This window comes from Cucurbita pepo, chromosome LG01 (genome assembly GCF_002806865.2).
Source record: "Cucurbita pepo subsp. pepo cultivar mu-cu-16 chromosome LG01, ASM280686v2, whole genome shotgun sequence".
In the NCBI taxonomy this organism is placed as follows: domain Eukaryota; kingdom Viridiplantae; phylum Streptophyta; class Magnoliopsida; order Cucurbitales; family Cucurbitaceae; genus Cucurbita; species Cucurbita pepo.
Window position 1 is genome coordinate 11,140,684 of NC_036638.1, and position 18,198 is coordinate 11,158,881.

Below are 18,198 nucleotides of genomic sequence, written 5' to 3' on the forward strand. Positions count from 1 at the left end.
AAAAAAAAAAAGAAAAAGAAAAAGAAAAAAGTCTTGTGCCATGGAGCAATTATTAGCAGCTATTTCTATCTTCCAGATTTTATTACGATATTTAGATGTCATACTAGCCTCCCTCTGTGATGGTATTTTTTTCATTATATTTATTGTTTTCAGGAATTCCAGGATAACATAAGTGATGTAGTCCTTGATTTCTTTCTAAATTATGTTTAGATATTCCTGTTCCGTATTCATTACTGATGTCCTTGAGCTTTATCTTCTTATTTGATAAGATTGTTTGAATTCTTAGTTGGATGCTTTCTAAATCCGATTCAGGTGCATAGAGCTGTTTTAAAGAATGGTATGAAAGTTGCAATGAAAATTCAGTACCCTGGAGTTGCTGACAGCATTGAGAGTGATATCAATAATGTGAAACTCTTGTTGGATTATACTAATCTGATTCCGAAGGGACTTTATCTTGACAGAGCAATGAAGGTATTTTATTGTTCTCTTTGTTGATTTTTTCAACATGCTTGTAAGCTTTGTTACTTTATAGCTCTAATTATTCATATATTTGTCTTCTATTGTTTGGTTGGCACTAAAGTGTTGTGGAACTCTCGGGATTTGATCTAACAACATTTTTTAAGAACAAGACATTTAGATCTAAATTATCCAAGAACCCCAAAAATAATTAAAAATCAACCCAATGGAAAGTTTTGGAACAAATTACCTTGATGATCAAGATCAAGAGTAAAAAAAACTCGTGATTCGAATCACTCTACAAGATAGCTTGATCAAGACTACTTGAATTATTCTACCATGCAAATTTAAACACAAAAAAATGCAAAGGAACAAGCTCCTAACTTAAGATGCATAATATGCAAGTTTCATTTTCATATCCAAAATCTTCCTACTAAAACAACAACCTAAATGACTATTTATAGCCTTGAAAATAAACCTTAAAGTAACCTATAGTCAATGGAAAGATTATAACTCTCATGCCCATCAATGCCATAATGACCACCAACTAATTGTAACTTAAAACCTTATAAAAAATACTCATAATTTGAAAAGAACAACAAAACCTCCCTAAATCCGAACATGTATGGTACAATCTTGTTATCCACCATGAAGTTTTTGTGGCATGATTAAGCCATCTAATTTCGTATCACAATGTTTAAATAAATGATTCATCATAAATGTTGACTTATGTACTAAGTACCCAGGAACAAAATAATCCACTCTTGGCATTGAGCAAGAATCAGACGATGAATATGCATCTAGCCCCTTACCCCTCTCCACTACCCCACCATCCCCCACCGCAGATAAGGCCAACATCTCTCACCCGTACTAGAGATCTCCCTTGCAGATACAGAGCTTGGTACTCGTTTTCAGGAAAAGCAGAATGAAACAGAGGTAGAAGAGGAAACCCCGATATCAACAATACTCACACCGACAAGAGCCATCCAAATCTTGGCACCATGGCTGAAAGAACACTACGTGTGCATCATGGCAATTCCATTTGGGAAAAAGAAGCCCACTGCGCTAAAGAAACCATGGATTGGAAGTACATAAAGAAAGGGCCTTGGAACCCTCCATCTTCTACAAAAGGGCCTTGGAAGTACATAAAGAAACATCAAAACCTCATCACCAACTGAACTTGCCATAAGGTGGGTGATGGAGGAAGTACATCATATTGGACCGACCCATGGATTGAAAACACTACGTTAGCTTTGAGGTATCCACTTCTGTACAATCTCTCTCATAACATAAAGCCACAATCAAAGAAACGTAGAATGTTGTCAACAAATTTTGGGACCTGAAGCTTGGTAGGAATTTAAAGGATAATGAAGCAACGGAATGAGCTGAATTAAGCCTTGACCTTGCCCCTGTGGTATTGTCAAACAAAGCAAACTCACTGACTTGGCTCCCCAGCGCTGACGGGTCTTTTCTACAAAATCCTTGATGATGGACATGGGGAAAAATGTGGAAGCAATAAATCCCACGCTAGCAAAATCAGTATGAAAAGGATAACAACCTAAAAGGGTGAAGTTCTTCCTGTGGGAAATAGTGCATAAGCACAAGTTAAAATCTTAAAAAAAGAATGTCTTACATCACTCTTTCTCCAAATTGGTGTCCGTTATGCAAGAAAGAAAACGAATCACAAACCCACTTGTTTATGTAATGCACATACGCTCAAAATTTTTGGACAACGATTCTCAATATATTAGGATGACATCTCACATTTCCTAGGGAGTTAAAGGATTTTTTGGATATGGCTTTAACGTACCACCCTTTCAAGAATGCCAAAGCCCTACTATGGAAAAACCTCATCATGGCTAAATATACGCCACATCAAACAAAAATCACCCCTCCATCTTCTACAAAAGGGCCTTGGAAGTACATAATGAAACATCAAAACCTCATCACCAACCGAACTTGCCATAAGGTGGGCGATGGAGGAAGTACATATTGGACCGACCCATGGATTGAAAACACCACGCTAGCTCTAAGGTATCCACTTCTATACAAGCTCTTTCATAGCAAAAAAGCCACGATCAAAGAAACTTGGAATGTTGTCAACAAATTTTGGAACCTAAAGCTTGCTAGGAATTTAAAAGATAATGAAGTAACGAAATGGGCCGAATTAAACCTTGACCTTGCCCCAGTGGTATTGTCAAACAAAGCAGACTCACTGACTTGGCTCCCCAACACTGATGGGGTCTTTTCTGCTAAATCCTTGATGATGGACATGGAAAAAAAAGTAGAATTAATAAATCCCACGCTAGCAAAGACAACATGAAAAGGATATCAGCCTAAAAAGGTGAAGTTCTTCTATTGGGAAATAGTGCATAAAGCCATTAGCACAAGTTAAAATCTTAAAAAAAGAATGTCTTACATCACTCTTTCTCCAAATTGGTGTCCATTATGCAAGAAAGAAAACGTCACAAAGCCACTTGTTTATGCAATACACATACACTTAAAATTTTTGGACAACGATTCTCAATATATTCGGATGACATCTCACATTTCCTAGGAAGTTAAAGAATCTTTTGGACATGGCCTTAGCGTACTACCCTTTCAAGAATGCAAAAGTTCTACTATGGAAAAACCTCGTCATGGCTTTCTTTTAGAAGATGTGGAAAGNGGTATTGTCAAACAAAGCAGACTCACTGACTTGGCTCCCCAACACTGATGGGGTCTTTTCTGCTAAATCCTTGATGATGGACATGGAAAAAAAAGTAGAATTAATAAATCCCACGCTAGCAAAGACAACATGAAAAGGATATCAGCCTAAAAAGGTGAAGTTCTTCTATTGGGAAATAGTGCATAAAGCCATTAGCACAAGTTAAAATCTTAAAAAAAGAATGTCTTACATCACTCTTTCTCCAAATTGGTGTCCATTATGCAAGAAAGAAAACGTCACAAAGCCACTTGTTTATGCAATACACATACACTTAAAATTTTTGGACAACGATTCTCAATATATTCGGATGACATCTCACATTTCCTAGGAAGTTAAAGAATCTTTTGGACATGGCCTTAGCGTACTACCCTTTCAAGAATGCAAAAGTTCTACTATGGAAAAACCTCGTCATGGCTTTCTTTTAGAAGATGTGGAAAGAAAAAAATCAGAGAATATTTGCAGAAAAGACATAGACCTACACAACTTTTCGACAATGTTGTTTACCAAGCTATATCTTGGTGTAAATTGTCTAATATTTTTACTTCCTATATTTATACCTCCCTCATGGTAAATTGGGAAGGTCTTTGGTAAACACCTTGGGTAATACATCTCTTTCGTAAATTTCAATCATCAATGAAATTGTCTCTTATCAAAAAAAGAAAAAAAAAAAAACATGAATTTGATTGCTGATATATTGATAATTATGACCTAAAAACCGGATCATAATTTTACCTTAACTGTATGTAAAATTGGAGAAGTCTTGTATATTTGTATATATTTTTAAAGTACTTCAAGTTAAGCAGAAAGATTAAAAATTCTATCATCTGACGAAACACATATCATGGAATGGAAAAAAAAAAAAAAAACATATCCAAGTAAGCAATTTCCCATCTCATACAACATTCCGTGATGTAGTTTGCAGCACCATATTTGCAGTTGCGGCAATATTTTACTTATACATACATACATATATGTATATATATATATATATATGTATATATATATAGTGTTATTCCTCTGAAGTTATTGGGCTCAAATACTTTTGAAGCAGAGTTCTATATTTTGAAATCAACAACAATAAATTTCTTAAATCTTTTGAGATCATTAAAGCCCTCATGTTAGTTGGTGGTGCAATATACCTCATTATTAACAAATGTATCTATTTATTTCCGTAGTGCTTATTTCTAATAACTTTTATAGATAAAAGTGCGAGTTGATGTCAGTGTTGGTACTATCTATTAGGTGGCAAAAGATGAGTTATCCCGTGAATGTGACTATGTGTTGGAGGCTACAAATCAAAAACGTTTCCGTGATCTGTTATGTAACTCTGAAGGTTTCTATGTTCCATTGGTTGTGGATGATCTATCAAGCAAAAGAGTTTTGACTACAGAACTTATTTCTGGTACTCGTATATCTTCTTCTTGCTTGTTTGCTTAAATGTGTTCTATTTTTTTTTCTATATATGTAATTAATTTGTTAGCTATGATTTTTTAATCTTGTCTTATTTATGCCTATATAAATAATTCTTGTGAATGGAATAATGTTAAACATACCATCATAGTTTTGCCTTTCTCATTGTGCAACCGAAGTGGTTATTTTCCTTTTGCCTTTGTTAAGGTTGAACAAATTCTGGTTTTTCCCTCGGAGGGGTATAGATAAAGGACTCTTCCTTTTCAGACTCTGTTTTTTCTTTTTTAAAATTTAATTTAATTTAATTATAATAATAATTATTATTTTTGCCCTCTTGACTATTAGTTATGTTCTTTTCATCTATGTACTATCCCAAGATATTAGCAAGAAATGCCAAGAACAATTCCCCAAACATATTTTGTCTAAATGCGTGAATTATCACGAGAACAANTTTTTTTTTTTTTTTTTTTTTTTTTTTTTTTTTTTTTTTTTTTTTTTTTTTTTTAATGAAATCTCTATATGGCTTTACGTTGTAATTTCTCCATGTGGTGGGTAGGAGCTGAATTAATCAAATGAAGATTCTGATGCTATTTATATTTTTTTGGTCAGACCTTTTGTCCAGCTTCAAAGGAATATCTGTTGTTATATTATATTATGTTGATGAACCATCATTTTCATTCTAGATGTTATCCCTTCACAGTATATTTCTGTATCAGTTTTCTTGGTTTTTCCTTTCTCTATAAATATATGTTCTAACTTCGAATTAGTGTATTGTTTTCCACAGGAATTCCGATTGATAAAGTAGCATTGTTAGACCAGGAAACTCGTAATTATGTTGGGAGAAAGTTGCTGGAGCTCACGTTACGTGAATTATTTGTTTTCCGCTTCATGCAGGCAAGTTTTCAAAGACATGTTATTATAGGAAATGCAATATTTTTTTAGTTGTCCGCTGTTATTTTCTGTCTTAAGAATAAATGAGTTTTCAAATAGACAAAACACCCATTACAAATAACACAGTAGACACAAGAAATTAATTAACACAAAAGGAAATAACCCACACTTCCCTGGAAGCTGGTTCGAAGATACTAGCCTGTCAATCAATTTGTTGAATTGTAACTTCGAGAATCCCTTAGTTAATAGATTAACAATTTGCTTTGTTGTTGAAGGATAGGGAATCTGTGTTACTCGTACATCAATCTTCTCCTTTATGAAGTGTTTATCAACTTTGAGATATTTCCTTCTATCATGAAGGACTAGATTGTGGACAATGGAAATTGCTGCCTTGTTGTCACAAAAAATGCACATGGGCGTTGTCTGAGAGAATTTCAAATATTCCAATAATCTTTCTATCCATTCACCTTCACAAATCCCATGGGCTAACGCCCTAAACTCTGCTTCAGCACTACTTCTAGCCACCACACTTTTTTTTTGGGTTCGCCAAGTAACTAGATTCTTTCCTACAAAAGAGATGATCAAAAGTAAATCTTCTATCTGCAGTGCTACCTGCCCAACCCAACATCAGTGAGAACTTCAATATGTGACCAGGCTTCTTAAATAGTATGCCTTTTCTTGTGTACCTTTCAAGTATCTCATGACTCTAGACTCTAGACTGCTTCAAAGTGAGCTGGCCTAGAAGAATGCATGGACTGAATTACCATACTAGCAACAAAAGCAATGTTCGGATGTGTGTGAGAGAGGTATATGAGTCTTTCCACAAGTCATTGTTACCTTTCCTTGTCTTTTACCTCCTTTTCTCTCATAGCTTGCAATTTTAAATTCGGCTCGATGGGAGTTTCAACTGTTTTATCCAGTCTCTTCAACTGAATCAATAATATACTTTGATTGACAAGGATGTCAGTTTTTGACCTAGCAAATTCCATGCCTAAGAAATACTTCAAAATTCCCAGGTCCTTAATTTGGAATTTATTAGATTGTCCTTTTTTCAAGGTAGTTAGTTAGTCTTATCTCGTCATTACTATCTCGTCATTACCTATAAAAATAAGATCATCTACTAATACTATAAAAACAATCCTGTTATTTCCATTATGTTCATAGAACATAGCATGATTTGCTTGAATTTGAATGAACCCATAGCTTGTCACTGCATTTTCAAAATGTTCGAACCCTGCTCTAGGAGACCATTTAAGGCCGTACAAAGCTTTCTTTAACTTGCATACTTTGTTAACCCCAATATTCACCTGAAAACCAGGCAGTAAGTAAAATAAACACATCTTCAAGATCTCCATTGAGAAAAACATTCTTAATATCAAGTTGATAAAGAAGCCAATCAAAATTGATAGCGGTTAATAAAGAAAATTCTAATGGATTTAATTTTAGCAACAGGAGCAAATATTTCTTGATAAGTGACTCCGTAGTTTTGTGTGGATCCTTTAGCCACAAGTCTAGCTTGGTACCTTTCAATGCTACCGTCGACTTTACACTTCAAGCATTCTACTATTTTCTTATCCCTTGGTAATTTATGTCCCGTTTGCAATTTTGTTCAAAGTTAATAAAGAAAATTCTAATGGATTTAATTTTAGCAACAGGAGCAAATATTTCTTGATAAGTGACTCCGTAGTTTTGTGTGGATCCTTTAGCCACAAGTCTAGCTTGGTACCTTTCAATGCTACCGTCGACTTTACACTTCAAGCATTCTACTATTTTCTTATCCCTTGGTAATTTATGTCCCGTTTGCAATTTTGTTCAAAGTGAATAAAGAAAATTCTAATGGATTTAATTTTAGCAACAGGAGCAAATATTTCTTGATAAGTGATTCCGTAGTTTTGTGTGGATCCTTTAGCCACAAGTCTAGCTTGGTACCTTTCAATGCTACCGTCGACTTTACACTTCAAAGTGAATACCTATTTGCATTCTACTATTTTCTTATCCCTTGGTAATTTATGTCCCGTTTGCAATTTTGTTTAAGAGTATTCATCTCTCCCATAATTGCTTACATCCAATTCAAATCATTTAGCGCCTCCTGTATATTCTTGGGAACAAATAGGTTGGTTATCTTAGAGGTGAAAATATCATGCCCAATTTGCTCAATATTTAGTCAAATCCCTCGATTTGCTCCAAATGCTTGAGATCTACCATTCATAAAAATAATCTCATGAAATTCATTATTTCCTCAAAACTAGCATAAAATAAGTCCTAGAGATAGTAAGTTATGTATGCTATCAGTTGGGCATCCAACTTCTCTATTATTAGAGCTTGTCTCTCTACTGCTTCTGCAAATTGGGAGTCTATTTTGGCTTGTCTCTCCAATTGCTTCAATTCCACATTGTTCATCTTCTCCTCCAAGTCTTCAATTCTACTTTCCATCCTACTCACCATTCCCCAGAATCACCGCTCTAACCAAAAATGATAGGCTTGCCCAAATTTTATTAATTAACATGTATTAAGGGAAGGTCTGAGAGCTTCCCGTCTCTTCCAATTCTCCTCAGAGACTCGCAACAAAATCTCAGCCAAAAATATACCCTACAGAACAACACTCGCTTCTATATCAGCCACCTCTCCCCCAAACCCACATTCTAACTAAGAAAATATAACAGAATGTAAATGGGTTTACATCACTCACAAAAATTATGCATTACACTCCCACTTTCTTTCTCACGTGCCTACGCTCGTAAACTTTAGTGATTTTGGGCCTGTCATTTATCTTTATTTACTATTTCTGTACATGGTCTCTAAACCCAATTGTCACGTGCCATCTGTAGGGTTTATTGAGTCTCTGGATTCTCTTAAACCTATGCGCCATTTTCTTTTCAGAATATACAGATACAGCTTCTTTCTGGATTTTCTATCCTCTGTTTAGTTTTATACCAATGAGGCACTTACTTCCTCTCCCATCCACAATTAATTCCTTGGATAAATCCTTTAAGATCCCAAAAGTTTTTATTCAGAAATCCTTTTTAATGGCTGAATATGATTGAGAAATTTCCACTACCAAGGGGTCATTAATGATCCCATTTGAAATTAATTTCCTTGAGGGACATTCAGAATCGAAGCCCACTCTATTGATACTACCTTTCCTTGACCAATCTATTGCATAATGGCTTTTGTGTCCAAGTATCACAATAATATTTCTGATTTTATCCTACTAATACTCCTAACAACTGCATATGGTCAGAGTATGCTCCTAGAAAGCTTAGGAACAATGCATTATCTCTACTTAATGATTTTAATGCTTCCTTCACATTTTATGTCTTTTCTTGTGGAAACATTTCATATGTTTTCTGCTGTTTTTCTTTGGCTGAAGTTTCTGTCAATTATTTTTCTCGTCCTAATTTGATTCTATTTTCTGAATGTATCAGACGGACCCCAATTGGAGTAATTTTGTGTATGATGAAGCCTCAAATATAGTTAATCTGATCGACTTTGGAGCAGCTCGAGATTATCCTAAAAATTTTGTTGACAACTACTTAAGAATGGTAATTTTCTTGCCTTTGAGTTCAGCGCTCCTATTTACACCTGATTTTTTAGCACACAGTTTCATCACAAGATGATGAACTTTTAACCTTCCAAATTATCTCTGTTTCAAATTTGAGATATTAGCATTTGTTTTCGAGATCTTTTGTTGGACATTTTCAGTAAGTTTAGTTAAGTACACGGTTTACTTCTGCATATTTGTGAATTTAGGGTTCAATTTTATCTAGATAGTGAAGGGTTTCACTATGATCTAATGGGTGGCTGGATCTAGCAAAGTTGTAACATGTTCAAGCTACTCCTTGGAGGAGTTATTGGAGCAATTATAGGACTAGTAATTCCACCGAGGCTTACAGATATTTGAGATTCAACATTTATATTCACCATCCATTAATGTATACTTCAATTTTTTGCCTGGTAAAGATAAACTACCCAGTCAATGGTCGTTCAGTCTAATTGATAATAGTTGTTACTGCTCCGATGTGTTTGTGTTGATAAAAAATAGTAGAAGAGAAAAATGTCAAATGTAATGGGAAAAAGAATCTAACCTATTTAAATCCTTTTTAACCTTAGGTCTAAAAGATTACATAATTGAAGGAGAAAAATTTCCTAATCTGTTAATTACAAAAAATGCCCTAAATTTGACATTAATTTGCAACACCCTTCCCCAACATGAGTTTTACATACTTAAAAATTATAACTTGTTATTCAAATCTTCAAAGTGAAGACCTAGGTAAAGGCTTGGTAAGAATATTAGTTAATTTGTTGTTTGATAGGCACATAGTCAAGTCGAACCACTTCATTATTGACTTTTTGGGAGAGGAAATATCCATCCATTTCAACATGTTTTGTTTTATCATGATGAACTGAATTCTTTGCAAATTTTGATTGTCACATACCATCTGTATTGGTATGAACAACTTTTTCCAAATTCACTCGAGACTCTTGATTCATCTGCCTTTACATTTACCATGAGCAAGTTCTTTGAATTCTACTCCTGCGAACACTGATTGATTTTTTTACCTTTCCATGTTGCAAGAGTACCATACAAAATAGTAATAACCTGAGGTAAATTTTCTATTTGTGATGTTCCTGTGCAATTTGCATCATAGTGGACCTCAATATTTCTCTTATCAGTTTTCTCAAAAAACTGTTCTATTCTGGAAATCAAGAAACCTAATATCTGGATGAGTATGAGAAAGATAGATAGGATGTTTATTCCTAACAAGGTGCTGATATCTCTCCTGTCCACCGGAGTTCTCCCATGATTTAATCCAAGTTTCTTTTGTGAGTCCGTATAAGACTTTATTGGCTTGCATCCTAACATACCAGTTTCTTTGGAAAGATCGAGTACATACTTCCTTTGGGATACAATTATACCCTTTTGAGACCAAGCAACAGTTTTTCCTAGAAAATATTTGAGATTTCCTACATCGTATTTCTATTCAGTGTCTCTCAAACTTTAGTCTCAATTTCTCTCTCCTTCGTATCTCTGTCTCTCGAGCTCTCTCCATCTCTGATATCTCGTGCTCTCTTCGTCCCTCTTGTATCTCCAAACTCTCAACTTCAAACTTCATCTCACTCCCACATTCATCGTTGTTGCCCATGCTCATCGCTGTTATCAGTTGATTTCTATGATCGTCATTGCTGTTCAGATCCACCATTCCAGATCCGTTCGGACCTGTTCCATGTAGTCGCAAAACAAATCTCGAGTATGCAGGGATCCATTTAGATCTATTTGCGGTTGGCCCAATTCTTGCTATGCATATCTAGTGGACCTAGAGGTTTAAGAATTTAGTTGTAATTGTATTGATGAAATTGTATCCATCTTGTATTGTATTGGAAGTTAATGTTATATATGTTCCTAAAACACTCTTTTTGGATGCATTTTTTAATTAGGTTGTTGCATGCGCAAATGGCGATAAAGATGCAGTAATCGAAATGTCAAGGAGACTTGGATTTCTAACAGGAGAGGAATCAGAGGTGATGTTGGATGCTCATGTTCAAGCAGGTTTTGTTGTGGGATTGCCATTCTCAAAGCCTGGTGCCTATGACTTTCGAGCTTCAAATATCACTCATAGTATTTCAAACCTTGGTGCAACCATGTTGCGGCACAGGCTAACCCCACCACCCGATGAAGCCTATAGCCTTCACCGCAAACTATCAGGTGCTTTCTTGGCTTGTATCAAGCTTGGCGCTGCTGTGCCCTGTAGGCAACTCTTATTCAATGTTTACGACAATTATCATTTCGACGACCAAAATTGAGATCTTGAAGGGCCAACATTTGAATCTCCAGCAGCCATTTGTCCTGTCCTTTTCCTGCCCCACATCCTCGTATTTGGTCTCTATACTTCCACAGTTTTCAACCATTCATTTTTTTACCTTTAGTATTACTTCCAATTGTTAATTTTATAAAACATTTTGTTGTGAATGACTAGTGATGCAATACGTATCCACTAATAAAATTTTAGTTCAAAAATTTTGAATGAAATTATTTTCATGTTCGAGAGACAAAATATAAATGTCTTTATTTGTTCAGTCGAGAGACCTATCTAATTTATGCAATTGTTGATAAAAGTTTTTAGATAGCCATCGATAAGGAGAGATAAAGGGGCTTTTCATCTGCCTCCTCGGGTAAAAGTAGTCGAAAACAAGGATTCAACCTTTATTCGGTAGGACAAAAAGAGAGACTATTGGTACTGCATCTTTGTGTGTTGATGTTATTAGACATCACAATTAGTGACTATATGTAGTAGGGGGATTCAAATTAAAACTAAAAGATTAACATAAAAGCAATTACCAATCTCTCGAAAGTAACTACCACTCTCTTTCAAGAACAATAAATGGACCTCTTACTTAAATTAACTAAGAGATTGATATAAAAGCAACTACCAAAAACGATAATGGGCCTCTTACATAAATTCTCGTGTCTCTTTCTCTCTATTGTGGATANAATGCAAATGTCGAGTTATCAACACTATTTCAATCTTATTAAATGACCATAAGATTTCTTATAAAAAAAAATGATATTATAATAAAAATACCTTATTCTAAGACTACTTTATTTCAACATACACTTAACATAAACATAATCATACATAACTTATAACTTCTAAATTATTTGATCACATTTAGTTTTTCAAAAGAAAACTACATTGGTCACAAGTTACCTACAAATAAAGCTATTAGTTGGCAGCATCCATTGATGAGAAAGTGACACCATTTTCGGCCATTCCAAATTCAAGCTACATAACAATAAAATCCTGGGACCATATTTACCAATTGTATAGGGACCGTACGAAAGAGAAAAAAAAAAAAAAAAAAAAAAAAAAAGAAAAAAAACCTCAACCTCTGCTTTTTGAACATCTTTGAACACCAACCAAACTCTATCTCCTAAACATTCAAACTCTCATCATTCTGTAAAATTGTCTCTAAGAAACCCAAAACCCAACACTAAAATGGCCACCACTCAAATTTTGCAGAGATCCAACACCAAAGTTGAAGAATTTGCAAGAGCCATTGTAGAAAAGGAATTTGTTCCAAATATCATCGGTATTCCCCTTCCTTTTTGTTTCAATTTCTAGTCTTGAATGAATAAAAAACAAATAGCTTAATGATTTGTGGATATGGTTGGCAGTGAATAATGCAGCTTTGATCAATAGAAATGGTAAAATATGGGAAGTGGATGCGCAAGAATTTGATAATGTGATTGATACCAACGTGAAAGGAATAGCGAATATTATGCGCCATTTCATTCCTCTTATGATTTCTAAGAAGCAAGGGATTATCATCAACATGTCTTCTATTTCGGGGAGAACTGCACATGCACTGGTATTTATTTATTTATTTATTTATTTATTTATTTATTTATTATTATTATTAGTTTTTGAGTGGATGATGGTATTTATTTGGTTTGGTTCTATTTTGAAGTGTTCACCATATTGTGCATCAAAATGGGCGGTTGAAGGAGTAAGCAAAGCGGTGGCAAAAGAAGTCCCAGAGGGAGTGGCAATTGTGAGCTTAGATCCGGGCATTATATATACTGATATGTTGGTCTCTTGTCTTGGTCATTTTGCTCCACAATATCAATCCCCTCAACATTGGTAAGAAATTAATATTAATCACTAAATTTACTTCTTTTTTTTTATTTCCCATATAAGTTCGACCAAAGGAACTAAATCTAGAAACAGGTTACACGGTTAGATATGTCACATGATCGAAATATGTCGAAATAAATAAAACAAGCAAAAAGAACAATTTGAGGGGAGGAAGCTTTTCTCGAAACAAAGAAACCTTAAGCACTTAACAGCACTTAACTTTTCAATTCTACTTATCGAGTTTTGACTCACAAATTCAAGTTTTTTTAAGCGTCGAACGCATTCATATATTTGATTTGATTTTATTGTTATTGAAGGGCTTCCAAAGCAGCAACCATGATTCTTAATCTTACTCCACTAGACAATGGAGCATCTCTGGCCGTTGAAGATCCAGGCACTTTGCCCAATCTTGAATAATTTTCTCTTTATTTATAAATTTAATCTTTAAAATATTGTAAAATTTTGAAGCGAATAACGCTAATAATGTAGTTTCCATTTGTGTTATTGCAAGTATTTGTATATCAAATTCCATTTTTATGAAATCTTTAAATTCATCACATATCAACAACTTTATGATTTGTAGTAAAATTAAGTCATCAACATATAATGAAACAATGTGCAAATTTTTATGTTTATCTTCTTTGGCATAGAGATTTCAATGAACCTTCTAGAATTTTCAAGTTTAGAATCAACATGATTATGGAACAATCAATGTAACAATCCTAGATTTCTACTTGGTCTAAGATCACTATTGTATATATATCATAGACATTTTATGCGGAAATACTTCACTTAAAACTTTATCATAAAAACATAATCTTGGTCTTACATGTCATCTAAAACGCTTTTAAATAAAATAATATAAAGTAAAAATGACCTAATACTCACCTAGATGCTACTAAAAGGAAATGCAAACTGACATGGACTAACCTATAGTCTACTAAATTCAAATTGCAAACTACCCTATGCATGTGCCACGGTCTCCTAGGTTGTGATGCCACCGTTAGTCGGAAAGGGGAGTCTTGCCTTTACTTGGAAAAATAAGAGTAGCACATGACTTAGTATTATAAGAAAGTGACCACCTATCGGGGTTAGATGCAAGCACATACAATCATGAGTGAAATCTATTATATCAGTCTATATTTCTACGAGGACTATCCTAAGCGCGTAATTGGATATTTATTTACTATTCTACACACGGTCCACACGTGTGACTATGAACCCACTAGTAGATTCGCACACCTCCTAGGCCCCTTTCTTGTCAGGTGAGCATTCTCTGATAGTTGTTGATGCCAAACACCCATTAGGCATAGCGGCCATCGTAGCAACATTATGGTAAACATAATGATCGTTTTTCTTCTTCATAACGTACACGTCCGTATCATCGTAAAAGGAGAAGGGGCATCCCTCGATGCATGAACACACAATGATGTATGAGATCCCAACATTTTTCCTTTCATTATCATGTATAACAACCCCTCTAACGATTTTCTTTATATCATATCATTTTATCATAGCTTCCATGCGTATATCGGGGTTGTGTATTATGTCAATTCATTATATTGCATGTCAATCATATCATATATCATTTATGTCAAATATATGTCATATCATAAACTCGTCATGTCTTCTAACGTATAAAATCATATCATGCACATATTATATCATAACATTCACATATCATGATACAAGTATGTCTTCAAACATATCCTATCGTAAACAAATCATTTCATCACATACAACACAACATTAACATATCATAACGTACACATATCATTTCATAACCGTTCAAATATACGAGCATATGACATGTGTGAAGCCATGGTCACGTGTCATCATACAACATTCAATAATAACAAAACGATAGTAAGACCACTTACTTGGGTGACCTTGGCTTTAGCTGACGTTTCCCTAAATTCAAGTATGTTTGCTTTCTGTCCCTCGAAATTGCTCCAAGTATCGCCGATTGTCATTTCCTATTAGAACTTCCATCTCATTTCGTTAGTAACTCAAATTCCTTAACTCAATTTAACATAAATCGAGAAATTGAACCTTATATTGACCTTAATTGCCTTGGAACAAAGTCAATTTAAGCTTTGGGATGGTCGAAACGATAGAAAATGGGCAATTTCTCCTTTACCGAGCCGAGGGAGTGATGTTCCATGGAGTCGAGACAAGCAGACTGAGCCATGTAAGCCAAAGGGATTTTCTAGCTGCAGGTGTGACATGTGGCGCAACGAGGCATAGACGCGTGTGTAGGTCGTATCAGATCGAAGCACCGGTTGTTGATGTGCAAGAGTTCCTTGTACTAGTAAAGTCGAAGGGACTCCCTAATGCAGAGATTACTTGAGAAAGCGATGAAGACTTGAAGTCAACGTTTGTTCAGATTATTGAGTTTGAGTAGAAAAGGTTAATACAGACATCAATAAATGAATTAAGTGAGAAAAGATGTCAGGATCATATTTGTCCATCTTTGGTTTGATCTTATTATTTACTTTCTTTGTAGCTTTGTTAGCGTATGACTTGGATACCTTATGTGCATTCGGTGAAGTGTATGACTCCTCCCATTTCATCATCAATTCTAGTATTGACGTGCCTCAAAAGAAATCGAGTTCCCTTCAATTTGTATGGTTAATTTCTTAATTATTGGAGAGATAGCTCTTCTTGGACTTCAAATTCTTCATGTAGTCCTTCTACAAACCTTTGGGTTTGATCTACATTCACAAAGTAATTTAAGTTAAATCATCAAAGAAAATAAATCTAGTCTCAAAAGAAACTATTCCTCTTTAATCCTTTGATTTATTAGATCCTTCCTTTTTAGTGATACATTTCTTTCTACATCACTTGCAAAAACAAGATCAAATGTGGTAAAAAAAAAAAAAGTCTCCTCCGATTTGGATTTTCCATGAAAGAGTGGGATCTTAATCTTGATAATCACGAGGTAGTTCCTTTGGATGGTCATTCACGTTCTTCGTGGTTATCCTACCTCAAACGGATCTTCATGTTCTTCTTGAGGAGGCGTAATAGGCCTTCTTCTCGACACTCATTGCCATGGTCCTTGAGGACCTTGAATTTGTGTTGTCCTCATTTGAATAGCCTGATTTATGTTCTCAAAGTTTTAAGTAAAGAAAGCAAAGGTTTTGAATTTGAGCTTCTCTAAACCTATCATTACTAATTCTACTTTCTTCTACTTGTTCTGTCTTACACAAACCAAAGTAAGAAGCTATTGAAATCCTTGTAAGATCATGGGTATAGTAAGGGACACCCATTAGCATGAACTTTTTGGAGAACCAAAAGCAAAAATATGAGAGTTCATGCTAAATATAATCATATGATTATGGAGGTCGTTTGTCCCTATCAATAATATCAGTATTGGGATGCAGAAACAAATGTCGTCGCTAGTGTATAATGTCACTAGTGTATAATGTTGCTAAAGGAGTGTAATAGTGATGAAAAGTGGAAAGGAGTGGAGTGTAACACTTCTGTACCTATTACTCATGAAAAATAACTATATAGTATGAGCATTAAAGATGTGTATTAATTTATAGGCATAAGGCGTGTGAGACACCATCAAACATGGTGGTGACGTTGAGGAACACAAGGATAGGATGACATTTGCTGCCATCTACCAAGAAATCCAAGAATATGTCTTTCTCATGTTGGTAGAGAAGGACTCAGTAAAAACAACGTGGGAGCGTTGTGAACAATGCATATATGTCTGAAACGGATCAAAGAAGCAAATGTACAAATCTTGAGGAGCGATTTCAAGGCTGTCCAGGATAGTTAGTGGATGGATGACGACATGACATGAAAAATATGATTGATCGAAGACATGGCATAAGGTCATGCAAAAGGACTTGAAACCATCAAGAAGAAAAAGATATGGACACTCATTGACTTACTGTGTAGTCACAAGTCCACCCGTTTAAAATGAGTGTTTAAACAGAAGAAAGATAGTGAAAGGAATGTCACGAGGGAATGAACTCTTCATCCATATAGCGGAAGCATTGAAAACCATTTTGATTTTATTAAGAATTAAAAGAAAGCAATAAATATGAGAGTAAGAACTCTACCTTTGTAGAAACCGCAACATGCAAACCTTCTTAATGTATTCCAACGACGTAGAAGTTTTTCACATTCCACAAGATTTTCTTTGCTATGGCTCGAACACAAAGTCAATACTTGTGAGAACCTTTTGAAAGAAAAACTCGAAGGGATGAAAAAGGAGAGTTTCAAGAGTATTCTACGAATGGAGAATTTCATTCTATTCTTCGGAGAAAGTGTGAGAGATTAGTCACCTTTTATTCAATGTATCTAATGTACCTTAATTATTTTAATAGGTAATGTATCATATACAATTTGATAATTTCAATCGCATTTTCTTCACATTTTCATTGAAATATATTGTATGATTGATGTCTCTTAGTTCATATCCTGTATTTTTCTCTTTTAATATATATAATATATTAAATATTAATTTGAACACTTTAAAATTTTCTTTCAATTAAATTAAACATTTTAATGTTGCTACAAGCTAGCGAGGGGATCTTATGAATATACATATTATAAACTTCAATGATACAAAATTAATTAATTAACCTATTGTCATTCATTAACTATAGTTACTCCACTATAGGCCTACAGTTGCATTTTTATACACTATAGTACAAGTTATGTCTATGATATAATTATTACAAGCAAGTCAATTCTTCACAAGTTGTTCATAATTACAGCTAGGTCAAAAGTCTATTTTACATCTATAATTATATCTTTCATCTTAAGTATCACTAATTCTCTAATAAACAATTTGTTTATGATTCAATCATAAACCAAGTCTCTCTCGGCCCAATGAGAGAGTGGGGCCCATTTCCAAGTCCCGAAATCAACACATAAAGAATAACTCATCTACTTTTCTTATGTGGAAGGATTGGTGATATTATATTCCAAGTTCCCTATTTGGTCAAGTCTCCAAAATGGTAAACATATTGAATCGACTAGAATATTCATTTCCACCCATGTAAATCAAAGGACAAGCCCTCACAAGTAGAAGTTCATAACTCACTCATGATTAAGATCAAGTCACATATGATTATTATGTGA

General features: G+C 34.5%; 2 protein-coding genes across 3 annotated transcripts in view; both read left to right on the forward strand.

Moving 5' to 3' along the window:
* The window catches only part of LOC111793006 (protein ABC transporter 1, mitochondrial), a 14,308-nt gene extending 2,813 nt beyond the window's left edge, over positions 1-11,495 (forward strand). For both annotated transcript variants that reach the window (XM_023674672.1, XM_023674680.1), the window contains exons 5-9: positions 313-471; positions 4,406-4,565; positions 5,358-5,467; positions 8,890-9,006; positions 10,901-11,495. In XM_023674672.1, coding sequence (XP_023530440.1) covers positions 313-471; positions 4,406-4,565; positions 5,358-5,467; positions 8,890-9,006; positions 10,901-11,266 — 912 coding nt within the window. In that variant the 3' untranslated portion in view covers positions 11,267-11,495. The remainder of the gene's footprint in view (positions 1-312; positions 472-4,405; positions 4,566-5,357; positions 5,468-8,889; positions 9,007-10,900) is intronic.
* A 964-nt stretch (positions 11,496-12,459) lies between these two features.
* Positions 12,460-13,657, forward strand: LOC111778128 (NADPH-dependent pterin aldehyde reductase-like). The gene is made up of 4 exons (XM_023657794.1): positions 12,460-12,553; positions 12,639-12,832; positions 12,932-13,104; positions 13,416-13,657. Exons 1-4 carry the CDS (start codon positions 12,460-12,462, stop codon positions 13,513-13,515), a joined length of 561 nt encoding a protein of 186 aa, XP_023513562.1. The 3' UTR covers positions 13,516-13,657.
* Positions 13,658-18,198: the final 4,541 nt, after the last annotated feature.